This window comes from Lygodium microphyllum, chromosome 2 (assembly GCF_053477565.2).
Source record: "Lygodium microphyllum isolate KBCC chromosome 2, Lygodium_microphyllum_v1.1.10, whole genome shotgun sequence".
NCBI lineage: Eukaryota > Viridiplantae > Streptophyta > Polypodiopsida > Schizaeales > Lygodiaceae > Lygodium > Lygodium microphyllum.
The window spans coordinates 118,375,284-118,389,375 of NC_141136.1; the positions used below are offsets into that span (position 1 = coordinate 118,375,284).

Genomic DNA, 14,092 nt, shown 5'->3' on the forward strand with positions numbered 1-14,092 from the left:
ACTCACATATCAACATGTCTTAACATCTTGTCTTGTTTGTCCACCAAGTTATTGCACCCCCATACACACGGTCCGGTTATCTCCCTCGCCTAAGCCTTGGGCATAGGTTGGACGAGGTATCGATGGTGTGTAACCACCTTTCTAGCAGCAAAAACACCCAAAAGAAAGGAAAAAAGGAAAATCTAACATTAGCCTATGCATCAGCGCGGTCCGCCAAGTTATGGCACCCTCATACACCCGATCTGGGCATCTCCCCCGCCCAAGTCTTGGGCATACGTTGGGCGAGGTATCGATGGTGTCGCCACCTTTCCAGCGGCGAAAACCCCCAAAAGGAAAAGGCAAAAGAAAACCCGACATTAGCCTACACATCAGCGCTTGTTTTCCAAGGTCTTATTTAGGCCGTTTATTTATGAAGAGGTGTGAGGGATCGGTGAGGAGAGAGAGAGACTCACACACACACAGACAGAAGTCAACCGAGTCTCTCGTGTTTGAATCTGCGATTCTGCAGGCATTGCGTTAACGGACATGGGCCTGCTCTCTAACAAAGTGAAGCGCGAAGACTTGCACGTAGCCGATCACATCTACTCCTGGCGTGCCTACTACAGCTACGCACATCACGGTGAGTCTGCTTTGCCTCACTTTCAAACCTCAAGGCAGTGTCTCCTTCAGATCGTTCTCCCAAGAAAGCAGAGATCGTTCTCCCAAGAAAGCAGCAGCGTTCATGTTTCCTTTTCATTGCTTTGTCGCAGAGAGAGTGTGTGGGGTGTGTGTGTGTGTGTGTGTGTGAGAGAGAGAGAGAGAGAGAGAGAGGTACAATCGCATCATAACACAAGCCGCAGTTCACATCACGGAATATCATATTAGTTAGTATATGCTCCTAAGGAGAGTTGTGATCGGAGCGTTAGTGTACCCCTAATCTTGCTTCAATAGCTGGCTTTACCTGCATTGTAGGAGAAATGAGCGCAGCGCAAGGAATAAGTCAATTGAATTCCCAGGAATTTGTTCAGGGTTATTGCTTATGTAGAATATACGCATTATACACTAGATGCCTTTACATGCATTGTAGGAGAAGCGAGCGAACTGCAAAGAGAGAGTTAATTGAATTTCGAGAAATTTGTTCAGTTTTATTGCTTATGCAGAAAGCACACATTATAAAGAGAATGATGCTTTCTTCTAAAGATATTTGTATGCATGGCGCCATGCTTTTGTCTTGCACAAAACGTTTCACTATGGCTCAACTCATAGTAATTTTCACTATGGCTCAACTCATAGTAATTTAGGGAGCTGTCATATACATTGCATGGATTTAAGAGTTGTGCATTTGGATATTTTCAACACTTAAGAGTAGGTTCTCAATCGAATCAAATTCAAGCTTAGGTGAGTGTATGAGAAAGCATGATTATTGTCAAGAATTGAACAAAGAGTAGAGCGTGATGCAAATGCTTCAAGTAAGGTTGGAAGATGAGAATGTACAAGGGAGGATCAAAGGATATTGAAAAGGGGAAGGCTGTCATAGCCTAAAAAGTTGAGTTGTAATATTTTGCATCTTACTTATTGACCTTTGTTCATAGTATTATTGCTGCATGATTAGAGACTTAGTTAACTATTGTACTTATATTTTGAGCAATCATAAAGATTTTAGCAAACCTCAAGATGATTATGATTGCATATATTTATAAGAAGGAAAAATAATTTGAACTTTGGTTGAAACTTTCTTTTGGTGAGGGTATGTGTTGTGAAGTTGGTTTTATATCTAAGAGCCATACCGCATTGATAACAAGGTGTCCTTTGAGCTTTATTTGATAGTGTATATACCTGTACCAAGGCATTGTTTGGTGCAACTTAATTTGCTCTAATGCAAGGAGCCCATGAATCTCAACATTCCTAACCAACTCCAAACACCTTTTGAATGCCGAGGCCCAAAGTGTGCAACCAAATTTTTGGTGTAGTATATCCATCCAATTGATAGTTGAATGCATATTTAGTTGTAACTATAATCCCAAGCTTGCATCACTTGTCCGTTATTTAATTTTAAAAGAACCTTCTTTTCTAGGTGAGGGAAGGAGTTTGTAGTGATTACATTGGCTAGCAAGAATATCAATGATGATGACAAGAACTTGTAGAAAAAACACATTTTACTTTGCACAAAGCTTAACTTGCAAGTGTGGTGATGCACAAATTAAGGCAATAAAGCATAACCATGGTTACAAGTGCTCTAAGACTATGCTTTGAGTGCATGAGCTCATGCAAAGATTGAGGGGGAGTGTTTAGATGTTGATTTGTTATACATGGCATGTCTCGGTAATCTAGTAGGATATTCCTAGCTAGCATGTTAGGTGACTAAAATGGAGGATAATTCCACATAAGATAAAAAATATGTGACATTGCTATTTTAGCTCTAAACATGTGTTCTATTATCTATAATCCAAAATAACCAAGTTTTTGTTTTTTTTGGGTACTAATATCATACCATACCTTATAAAATCATAAGGTACCAATTAGTACCGTATTCTATCGTACTGTATCGTATTGTACCTTTTGTACGTGACAACCTTGAGTGTCGCAAACCCCTCTCGAATGAATGATGTCAATGCATGCAAGGAATAGGCAGATCAATCCCCAAATTGTATCATATCTAGAGCCTTGCGATGGACTTCAAACGATGGACTTCAAACTTCTCTCTAGAGAGAGCTTTTGTAAATACATCTGCCAAGTTGTCTTGTGTAGAGATATAAATTTAGCTAGTCTACCTTGCATGGAGCCTCTCTCTGGCATAATGAATGCACCTCAAGGTGCTTAGTGCGAGCGTGAAAATCTAGGTTTCTTGCAATTGTCATGGCACTCTGATTGTTAGTGTAGATAGGAGTGGGTGATTGCTGTCCCATACTAAGATTGACCAAAAGGTATCTGAGCCATGCACATTGTAATGTAGTTGCAAATGTTGCCTTGTGTTTAGTCTCATAGCTAGGTGTGGCAATTGTAGACTGCTCTTGCTTAGCCAAGAAATACATGAATCACCAATCATGAAACCATTACCACTAGGGGAAACCTGTGTGTTAAAACCACCAATCCAATCACTGCTTGTGAATGCATGTCAGCAAAGAGGAATGCCTTTAGGATAGAAAGGCCTAATGTCCGAGTGCCTTCAAAGTAGTGAAAGACATGTTTGATTGCTTGTCAATGTATAGTACCTGGGCTGTGCATAAAGTGGATCTTTTGCATCCTTAAATGTAAACTTGTGGCCTATCTCATTGGAGTAGATATAGGGTTGCAGTCTTGCATCTGAAAACGCTCAAGGAGCTGCTCAATGTATTTAGATTATTGTAAAATAATGCCGAGATAGTAGTGCAAGTGGCCAAGATTTGTCATATCAAAGCATGCTGTAATTCAGCCTTTAAGGCTGCAATCAGTGCTTCATGAGGTCCAATCAACAACATATCATCCACATAAAGAATGATAATCAAGAGGTTATCCCCATCTTTGCCGATATAAAGTGTGCTTTCAGTGTGAAAATTACTAAAGTCGAGAGCAATGAAATATGGATGTATCTTTTCATACTATGCTCTAGGTGCTCGCTTTAACCCATAGAGGTCTTATGTTGCTAGCATTCTTTGCTCTCTTAGCCTTTTGTGTGACAAAAAGCTCCTCATGAAGATCACCATTTAGAAAAGCAGTCTTCATATCCAATTGATACACATGCCAATCAATATGGGCAGCCAAAGCAATGACATTGCAGATGGTGGTCATATGTGAAGTGGGTACAAACAACTAATCATAGTCAATCCCATGTTGTTGGACATATCCTTTGACAATAAGATGTGTCTTGTAGTGATCAATGCTACCATCATATTTGTGTTTTAATTTGTAAACCCACTTTGTGCTTGAAACCAGCCTTCCTTCTGTAGATGGGTGGTAAATCCTTGATTATAACTTAATTACAACAGCAAACAATTAGTGCAAATCTGTAAATACAAATTTACCTACTGAACTTGGACAATGCACACCCAATTGGCTCCAAAATTGGCGCCTCTTTTGGTATTTCTTTAGCTTTATTGAAAAAGAAATTGATTTACAATGGGATTCTCCCAATCTCTTTTGGTATTCCAACTCCCCTTGCTGTGATGAATCACCAGCAAGTCTTTAATCCGATTTGCCCCTTGATTCGGGCAATCAATTGGCCTTCACTCACTTTGATGGAGATGGAAAATGCCCCAAATTCAATTATTTGTTGGTCCCTTCACTTGAATAGGCTAAAAATAGCTTCAGCCCTGTTGAATTCAAGTCTTGGAGCTTCCAATTTCTAGCACGCTCCCCGAGGCTGCTGCTAAACCCTAATTTCTGCTTGCAGATTAGGGTTTACAGTAGAGAAATTTGAAATTTCTCAGTCTCCAAGGGTCCAAATGCTGAGATCTTCGGAGCAAAGTTGTGCCACATATCATAGGCAAATTTCAGTTTCTCGATGTTGAAAAGCAAAGTGTTTGACATTGAAAGCTCTATGGTAGAGCTTGCAAGCTTATCTGAATCATCCCACTTCTCTTGGTCCATGGTTGCTGGTTTTACTCCTTTTGTTTTGATGGGCTTCACTTATTTCTTTTGCACTAAGACATTATAGCATTGCTTTTGCCATATAGCAAAGTTATGTGCACCTTCAAGCTTTTTAATGTGCAAAAGATTACCGCTATCATTGTTGCTAGCCATGATTTGCAGCTCAAAGGTGACTCAAAGGTCAACAAATGTGAGCCCAAATGTCACACAAATGACCAAGGTACAAAGCAAGTACTAGCTAGCAATGAAAATTCAAGTAATTGCAGAAATTTCAGATCTGCAAATTAATTTTTAGAGGTACTAAATGTGTGCTACAGCACACCACAAGCAATTACAGCCGTATTACAAGCTAATACATCAATTGCATGAGAAAGCCCCAAATTTTAGCTGTAATTTTTGCTCCAAATGCATCTACAGGTACCAATTTGACTCTCATGGTCCCCAAAATTTCTCTGCTCAAATTGCTCAAATGACATCAAACATAACTTCCGATTGGATTGCACAAAGCCAAATTTGCCAAAATTTCACAAATTTTGCAAAAGCCCCAAATTTGTTTGGGATGCTATGTGCTCAATTTACACAGAAATTGTATTGCAAGTACATATCAAGGTCAGATTAGACCCAAATTTTGCAAATTTTGCAAAATCCCCAAATTGTATGGGATCCAATGTGTCAAAATTAATTGCACCTGTTCCATTGCGATTTCTCCATATACGTGAAAAGCCTCAATTTTTGAGACCCAAGAGTATTCAAGAATGCACAAATTTTACTTTGACGAATAAAATCTCGAGTGTGTACCAAAATCTCCAAATTTCGGGGTTAAAAGTGTGCTCAATCTTTGAGGTTTGTTGAATTGTGCTTGTGTGTGTGTGAAGGTCCATAAATTTTCAACAAAGGATAAACCTTTTATGAAAGTAAATGATTTCTTTAAAAAAAGAAGGGTGTGAGGAGCAATGGTTGACTGCATGTTAAATCGTGCGCCTGGGCTGACTTGCTTGTCGATGACTTGTCGCACTATCACTTGGATGACTTGCCGCACTGTGCCTTGTCGAGGGCTTGTTTGCCCTGCACTGACCTGTCTGTCCTAGCAAGGGCTTGGCGGCTACCACATGCTTGACTAGGATTGATGACTCGCAACTTGACTGCGACTTGCAACCTTCAATAACTTGCAATTTGTAACCTTTAGCTCTGATACCAGTTTGTGGTGATTGATGCGCAGTGGAGGTTCAATGTTGGGAAATGACATTGGCACACAGAGAGAGAGAGAGAGAGTGTGTGTGTGTGTTTGTGTGTGTTCAGTAGCAGAGAGAGATGCATGATGTGTGGATACGAAAAGATGTATCACTCTTTAGGTTTTGGATAGTTATGAAAGAAAGACTAGAGTATAAGTGTAAGGGTGTGCATTCACACCCGAGCATGTATAAAAGACATGGTGGCCCTTTATTCCCTACACTTCCCTTGTCGTACCTTCCCCTATGCATTGCACGATTTCATCATCTTTGTACTAGGGTGTTTGGGCAAGTGAACAATTTTTCCAAGAGGGACACTGTCCTAGTGGCACTTGTTGCACGAGCATTCTTCAGCATGTAGCATACTATGCATCCCATTGTGTAGAGCACCATTGGATAGATCCTAAGGTGTATCAATTAGCGGATTACACCACCATTCTTCTTCCCATGATACTTCATTACCTTTTTCTTGTCATCCACTTCCTCGAGTGTTTGGGTAAGCTTGTATTGTTTTGTGATGTGTTGGGTGTATCATCCCTACTCTTGCTTTTTGGGTCATTGTTACTTAATCTGTTGCCACCCCTAAAATTATTTTCCGCCACCACCACAGAAAAGAAAAAGAAAAAAAGGAAAGAAGTTTAATGTGGTTCCATTTGCCTTTGTAGGGCTTGGTAGGCCACTGGACAGTCGATGTGCATCCTTTGTCTGATGCTTTGTCCTCTTTGGGGTGACTACTTGGACTCCTTTGGTAAGATAACCATTGCCTCTGTCATCTTGGTAAGCCATTGGGTAGCCGATGTGCACCTTTTGTCCGATGCCTTGGTTGCATTGTTGTAAATATCACAGGTCTTCCCTTCTAGGCTCAGTTTTGGAATTGAGAGGGGATGTTGAGCTAAAACACACTTTACAGCTAATTAGCATTTTTAAATAGCCTCAAAACACGTTTAATTAATGAAAAACACAAATTTGGTGCGCGGTTTAAGAAAGTTTCAATGGTCCTCCAAAACCCTAATTTTGTTGGGCACCCTTTAAGATCTATAAATAGACAGGCTGCCCACCATTCAGCCTCATCCTTTTATGTAGGTTTCTCACTCTACCGTGCAAATTTCAGCCATCATCCATCTATAATCAAGTGTCTAGCCATCACCGATTGCAGCCTATTACTATCCAGCCTTAGGCATCTTTTTTTCAGCCATTGCCTTGCTGTTTGGAGGATCTGTTGTATCATCACAACACCTGATCAGTTTGCGTTTTCAGCATCTGGTGCCAGGTGATGATAGGTTGTTGCCATTTTTCCGACTGGGTGACTATTGTAGTACCTGCGCTTTTGCTGTCCAACAAGCCTTCCTTTGGTGGTACACAGCTATGTTTACTAGATTTCAGCCTTCAACTACTGTGTTCTAGTGACCAGCTTGCTGCCCTTCATTATTCAGCACTCTCTCATTTGCAACTGGTGGTTACTGCACTTGGGATCCGTCTTTGGTGGATGTCACTCTCTGACACTGCATTGCTTTGCCCTTAGGCATTTTGTACACTCTTACATTCCTTTTACAGCTTTCATTCACTTCGGAGTTTCTTCTCTCTGTGTTTGAGTTTTGAGTTTTTGCGTTTTGCGTTTTGCGTTTTGCATTTAGGATTTGAGTTTTGCTTGTCTCTATCTGAGTCTTTGTGTTTCTGTCTTGGTTGTACATGCTATGTTTCCTCAGTGCAAACCCTAGCATATCTTCATAGCAGACATATCATCAAGAGGGGAATGATGATGAGGAACTTGGTTTGGTACTTAAATACATGGAAGTGTGAATTTGATACTTCAAAGTAGAAATTTCATCAAAATTCAAAACCTTACATCAACCAGTGGCAAATCTTAAAATGGTATACATAATACAAACCTAAAGGAGCAATCTGATAAATTAACTTTTCAAAACCTTACATCAACCAGTGGCAAATCTTAAAATGGTATGACAAACCTAAAGGAGCAATCTGATAAATAAAACTTAGGATTTAAAAAGATAACAAGCATGAGGTAGAAAATAGAAAGCACAGTAAGTGCAGCATCGCAATAGCCCCATCAGTTACCATTCATTTCAGCAGCCTTTACAAGAGAAAGAAAGGGAGCCCCATCAGTTACCCTTAATCTCACCAATTGGCAATTATTCTGAAAAGAGAGGAAGTATGTGGAAAACATTTTTTTCTTAAGAGCAGAGAAATTTAAATGAGCTCTTATTTCTTCGTGCTAGGGAAAATATCTCCTCTAAAAAGTTTTGGCACTGGCAGAATGCCATGTGGCAGCTGTTTCAAAGTTCAAGAAATGTTTCAGGTCTGGAAACATGTTTCGGGCTGGGAGATACATGCTTTGCTGTTTTGGTTAGGTCCTTTTAGGAAGTGTTTCTGGCTGTTTGCTGCTTCTATGCTAGGCTCATCAATGATTTGGCCTGCACTTGGGAGGTGCCCCACCAACCTGCTTGTTTGCATTTGCTTCTGTGAAACTTTACTTCTTTGTATGTGTCTTGAGAATATTGTCCACCTTCTTACTGTCTGATCTATCTGATCATCCATGTATTGACCATTATAATCTCAAAGACATGAGATAGTCTACTACTGTCTGGACCTGTCCGTACACCACCTGAGGGCTTAAAAGGGAATTTGTTTGAGACAATCTAGCATAGTATTATTAATGGCATGTTCCACCAAAGGCAAGTAAGTGCATGCAAACAGACAACAAATTTATTCATCCTCTTAAGACTACCTGTAACTGTGAAGTCATAACCTGTATCTAAAGTTGGATGTGGCTTGATGAGGCACAATGGGATAGCCACATGGATGGGAAATGGGGATGGGGAGCAGCCATGAATTCCCATTCCTTGTGGCTATATAGTCAAATGGAACAGGCAGGTGGATGGGGAACGGAAAAATAAAAAATGGCCATTCCTTGTGATTATGCATAATTGGTATGTATCTTGGCTGTTTTATACTGACAGCTGTTAACAGGAAAAGTCTTCATATGATCTGTACAGTACAGTTGAACATGCTGTACAGTACAGTCAAACATGCACGTATCGTGATCAAATGTTAATGGTGGAAGTGTCTGATTTGCAGATTGAAATTAAACGTCGCGTAGGCTGAGATCAAAGTATGGATGAAGGCCTGAGATTTAGGAGTAAACATATAAAAAGGTGGTGCACAGAGCAATTAGCTGTTGAAGTACCAACTTGGGAACCAAGTAACAGAGTAATGGAGACCAAGTTCTTGCTGAATAATAACAGCATAGCTGCAAAATTGGTCTTACACTTTGAGTTTATCTTTAACCTTCAAATATAGAATATGCACTATACAGGAAGATTAATTTCTTAGGTATTGTATACTGATTGTCGATTAATTTCATTATGTTGATTGTTCTAAATTATGTATTTATTTCTCGATTTCTCTCTGTACATACTAAATACAGGACAGATTGTATGTTAACCTGTATGAGAATTTGTGGCCTGCCTAATTTTAACCCCAGATTTGGTTTTTAAAAGATTTTAGCATTCCTGTGTGTTTCACTCTTTGCATCCTGTCTTGGCCTGCCAGGGCAAACCTGCAATTAGGACAAACAGGTCTTGCTGATAATAATTTTAGGAGTGAGTATCTATATAATGAGATAGACCCTTTGTTATGGAACGACTCTACTTGCCTTAGCAATACCGTCTGAGACCTAAGAGACGTAGACCCCTATGTGCAGAGCAGAGTAGGCCTTCTTTGTTGCTTGGTATGTATAATAGGTTCAACAATTGGCTTTGTCTAAGCTTGTGCGAAATCTCCACCTTGTACTGCTGATTTTGGACAGGCATTTATGTTGGTGATGGCAAGGTCATTCATTTTACTCGAAGGCAGGGTCAAGAGCTTGGGACAGGCACTTTTGTTGATCAGTTTATCGGAAGTTTCGCCCCACCATCGACTCGCTTCTGTGAGGAGTGCAGCCAGATAAGGAGGGAATGTGGTGTTGTGATATCATGTCTGGATTGCTTTTTGAATGGAAGGCCACTATATAGATTCGAGTATGGAGTTGATACAGCCACATTTTTGGCAAAAGCCCGGGGTGGAACCTGCACTCTTGCTCAGTCTGATCCAGAAGAAGAGGTCCTTCACCGTGCATTGTATCTTTTAGATAATGGTTTTGGGGATTATCATATCTTCCATAACAACTGTGAGGACTTTGCCATGTACTGCAAAACTGGACTACTTTTGATGGATGAACATGCACCAGGGAGAAGTGGACAAGCAGCTTCTATGGTACTAGGGGCTCCTATTGCTGCTGTTCTGTTTTCTCCCGCAAGTTTACTGGTCAGTGCTGGAGTGTACTGCCTTAGTAGATATGCGATTGATCTTGGCATTCGGAAAGATGTTTGTAAGGTTCCTGTGGAGGATCTGGCTCTAAATTTGGGGTGGTCAGCACCAGCAGATGAGTAGCTAGTTGGAAAGTTCCTCAAAGAACATGAAGACTAATTCTTGGTGACATGCGTTTCTGGTGGTCTCTAGGTGGATCTATACATTATCTCAAATCTTTTAGCAGTCATAAATCAGGTGTCTGTCCTGAAAAGCACCTGTGTTCTATATCAACGTTCTATCTCTGTTGTGAATACTCAGATCTTGTTATTGTAAGTCCTGGGGCCTCCTGCATCATTTCACTGTGGTGACAGTACAGAGATTCAGGTCTCTAGTATTACTCTCTCCCGTTTCATATGTTTCTTGGCATTGATGGGTTTTGCTGCAAAATTAAGGGAATCCGAACTTTTTGTGCAAGGTATTGGAACTTGGTACATGTGGGCAAATGTACTGTTTTGTGCAGGGATGGGATGCTTTGAACTCAGATGACCAAGTCGAGACTATCAATCCCATGTAGTTTCTCACATGGACATTGAATACCATTTTTATTGTGTGTAGTAAAATGCATGTTTAAATTTATGCATTTACAGGATTTTTTATGCAGCCTGAAGTGCTAACTCATATTTTATGCCTGCAAGGTGAAAAGAACTGTAAATCTTTTTGAAGCCATTAGGAGGTCGAGAGAATTCGGTTTATAAATGGAAAATTAAAAATTCGCAAAACTTCTGAAGTCATAAAACGGTTTAATAAATAAATAAATTGAGATTTTTCAGGCCAATACACACTGGGTGCCAACTTCCAAGTAAAGGTGAAGGGTTCCTAAAACCAGTCTTTAATGACTTTTCAAGCTCACATTTGTTGCAAATACTAATCCAACTCCTCTACCTTCACTAACACTTTGGTTGGTAAGCATCTTACCAGCATCTTCTTCTACATCAACTACTTGACCTATAAAGGAATCTTTCTTCTCAAGCTAATACCCCACTATCTATTAGATCCAAAATTAGATAAAATGCCTAAATTCTCCTTGAGAACAATAAGTGTTACACTTGATCATTTTTATGGATGATAGGCTTTTTCTAATTTTTGCACTTGCGTCTATTTGTTGTTTGTAGCGGTATATTTGCAATGGGCTTATTTTTTAATGTGATAAAGGAGTCAACCCTTTGGGGTGGATAATTGACTTTATTTTACATTTATTGCTTGTAGTTTTTAAATCTAAAATTCTTATTGAGTAGGCAAATTGAATAGTTTTGCTGGACGAAACCAATACCTTGACCTATAGACAAATATGCATTAACCCTTTAGCTTCTACATTTCTAAGAAATAAAGACTTTAGTATGGTAAAAACAAGATCTCTTAACTTTCATGCCTCAAAAGTAGAGCCTAAATGTTTCTACCATCATATGCTTTTATGTTTTAAGCCAATGATTTCAAATAGGAAAGTGATTATTGGTCTTTCTCGTGATTCAATAGAATACTATTTGCTTACTCGCTTAAAGATTGCTAGTAGCTTTTATGAAACAAAAGTACTATTTCAAATAAGCTAGCTCAACAACTTTGTTATATTATAGTCATAAGAGTTATAATTTAGTACTCATTGTTGTAACCAAGCTTCATATCTTTTAAAGCCTATAAGCTCATAACTAATAAATGTTAATAGAGTTGCATCGAAAAGGCACTTAGCTAAAAAACTTTATTTCAATGTTAACAAACAATAAGGTTAATAGCTTGAAGTTATAATGGGCTTACATTCTAAACAATGGTTTACTCAACAGTCTAAATAAAGGCCCTAATCAATTGCTATTCTTTCATATATAGAAATAAATTTCAAAATGGCATATCCTATGCAATGCAAAATGACAACTTTTGGCTATGCTATAGTGACATGCTTTCATAGATCTATCTTCTACAGTCTAAATAATTGGTTTATCTTATGCATAAATCAACTTTAAAAATATTTAAAAAATCATAATGGAAAGTAACATTTTTTGGAAAAAATAGATAGGAGTATTTTTTATTCATATAATTTCAACTTACTATTTTTCACTTACTGGTTTGAATTTGGGTTAGGGAGCGTTTTGAAGGCCATTTAGCCTTTTTTGAACCGCTTCCATGTATGTGGTTTTAACATACTTTTTTTTCCTTAGTTATTTTAAAACTAATTTATTGAATATATATAATAATAAGAGACAACACATTTGTAAAAGTGAACACACATTTTTTTCAAGTACATGGATGCAACCCATGGATAACTACAATTGGGAAAATTTTATTATAGCCTTAAAGCTACTATCAAAGATTCCTTATTTTATAGAAACAAAACCAACACAATGGGCCTTCCTTGAAAGAATGATTTTCTTGAGCTTATCAAAAGGACACTATATACATAAAAATCAACACATAAACACTAGGAATTAACATGGAACTCATATTTTTGGCTAGGATACTAAGAATCCAAATATAACTTCATAAGTTCTTTAAAAACTGTAATAGTTCTAATACTATTTTGGTAGCAAAGTGAAGACATGTTTGAAGATGTTTTCTTCTTTCATAATCTAGTAAATGGGCAATATGTTTGCACAAAGTAAAATATATAATTGTCCTTTACTAGTTTACAAGTATATTGTTCACCAAAAGGGTGAATATCCAAATAATGAAGGTTACAAAGTTCTCCCATGCAAGAATAGATTTTATCTTGCATATTTCCCAAAAAGAGCTTGTAGGGTTAATTAGTTAATTTCACATAATCACACATGCAAATATCAAGCAAGTATTTTGGGATTAAGTGCAGCAAAAGAAAGTTTTTTTTTCCTTCCTCAATGTTGCCTCCTTAATATGATTTAAGGATTGATTATGCCAACTTTTTTATTGGGCCATCGTGTATTATATAATTCTTCAACATTGGGATTAGCCATTCATATAACAAAATTAAAATAATCTAATAAAAACTAGGCTAATTAACACATATATGAGACTCGTAATTCTTTTAGCTTGTAACTCCATATTTTTGGAAAAATCCATCTAGCCACAGGTTCCCTTACGACTATCATGTTACCACTTCACCTCAATTTGCTAAGCTAACCATAATATTATGTGAAAAAATATTTTAAAAAGTGAATTACACTTAAGAGAAGCATAATGCACTTTACTAATAAGAGATCCTTGCTCAATGCTTCAAGTGGAGCCAATTCCCAAGGCATGCTAGGTGGTGTATACAAGGCTAGGTACATATTTAGTGCGGCATGTTGATCCATGATTAGTAGCGATTCCAAGTTCATGTTGTTGAGTTGCAGAGAATAATCCAAACTTTACAGATTCACTCCACCTTATGGCCTTACTTTCCATTGTAATGTCCATTGTGTCACATATGTAGCCTAGCTCATAAGGGCCATGTAGACTTTGACGTTATCCCTATCTTCCTCCATAGTAAAACTACATGTAGTTTTCATGAGTGCAACACCCAAGAAAAATAATATTGTCAATCTCAAGCAACCATTGAGTTGTATGATTGTTGATGAAAGACAACATGGATCCTTTGTAAATAGCACGTCTTAGCAACATGAAACAAGGGTTTCACTTGTTAATACAAGCTATGACTCATGGGACGAGTTAACGATAGCCATGTAGTACTTGTACAAATTTTTCTCTTATCTTATTAAGAATAAGTACACGAGTTCCTATATTAAATGTGCATACGTCAAGTGTTTCTATGTTAAGAGTTGGTAAGGTTTTGTGTATTGCATCAAATTAAACCACATGCTTCACTGCTTGTACAAGCCCCCATTAATTCCTTTTGAGTTTTATTCTTGTGACCATATTTCCTAAGCCAAGTGTTCAATGCATTAACTAAGCTTTTGATCCACATACAAAAAATAGACACTCATTGTTTATGGCATGGACTATCAAAGTATCTAATCTCATTTTCTCCCTAAGCTTTTGCACCTAGTGTC

The 14,092-nt window shown here is 38.2% G+C and overlaps 1 protein-coding gene across 1 annotated transcript; it reads left to right on the top strand.

Moving 5' to 3' along the window:
* Positions 1-377: 377 nt before the first annotated feature.
* On the top strand, positions 378-10,792 carry LOC148040234 (protein LEAD-SENSITIVE 1-like). Its single transcript, XM_087697882.1, has 2 exons — positions 378-619; positions 9,601-10,792. Exons 1-2 carry the CDS (start codon positions 526-528, stop codon positions 10,221-10,223), a joined length of 717 nt encoding a protein of 238 aa, XP_087554008.1. The 5' UTR covers positions 378-525; the 3' UTR covers positions 10,224-10,792.
* Positions 10,793-14,092: the final 3,300 nt, after the last annotated feature.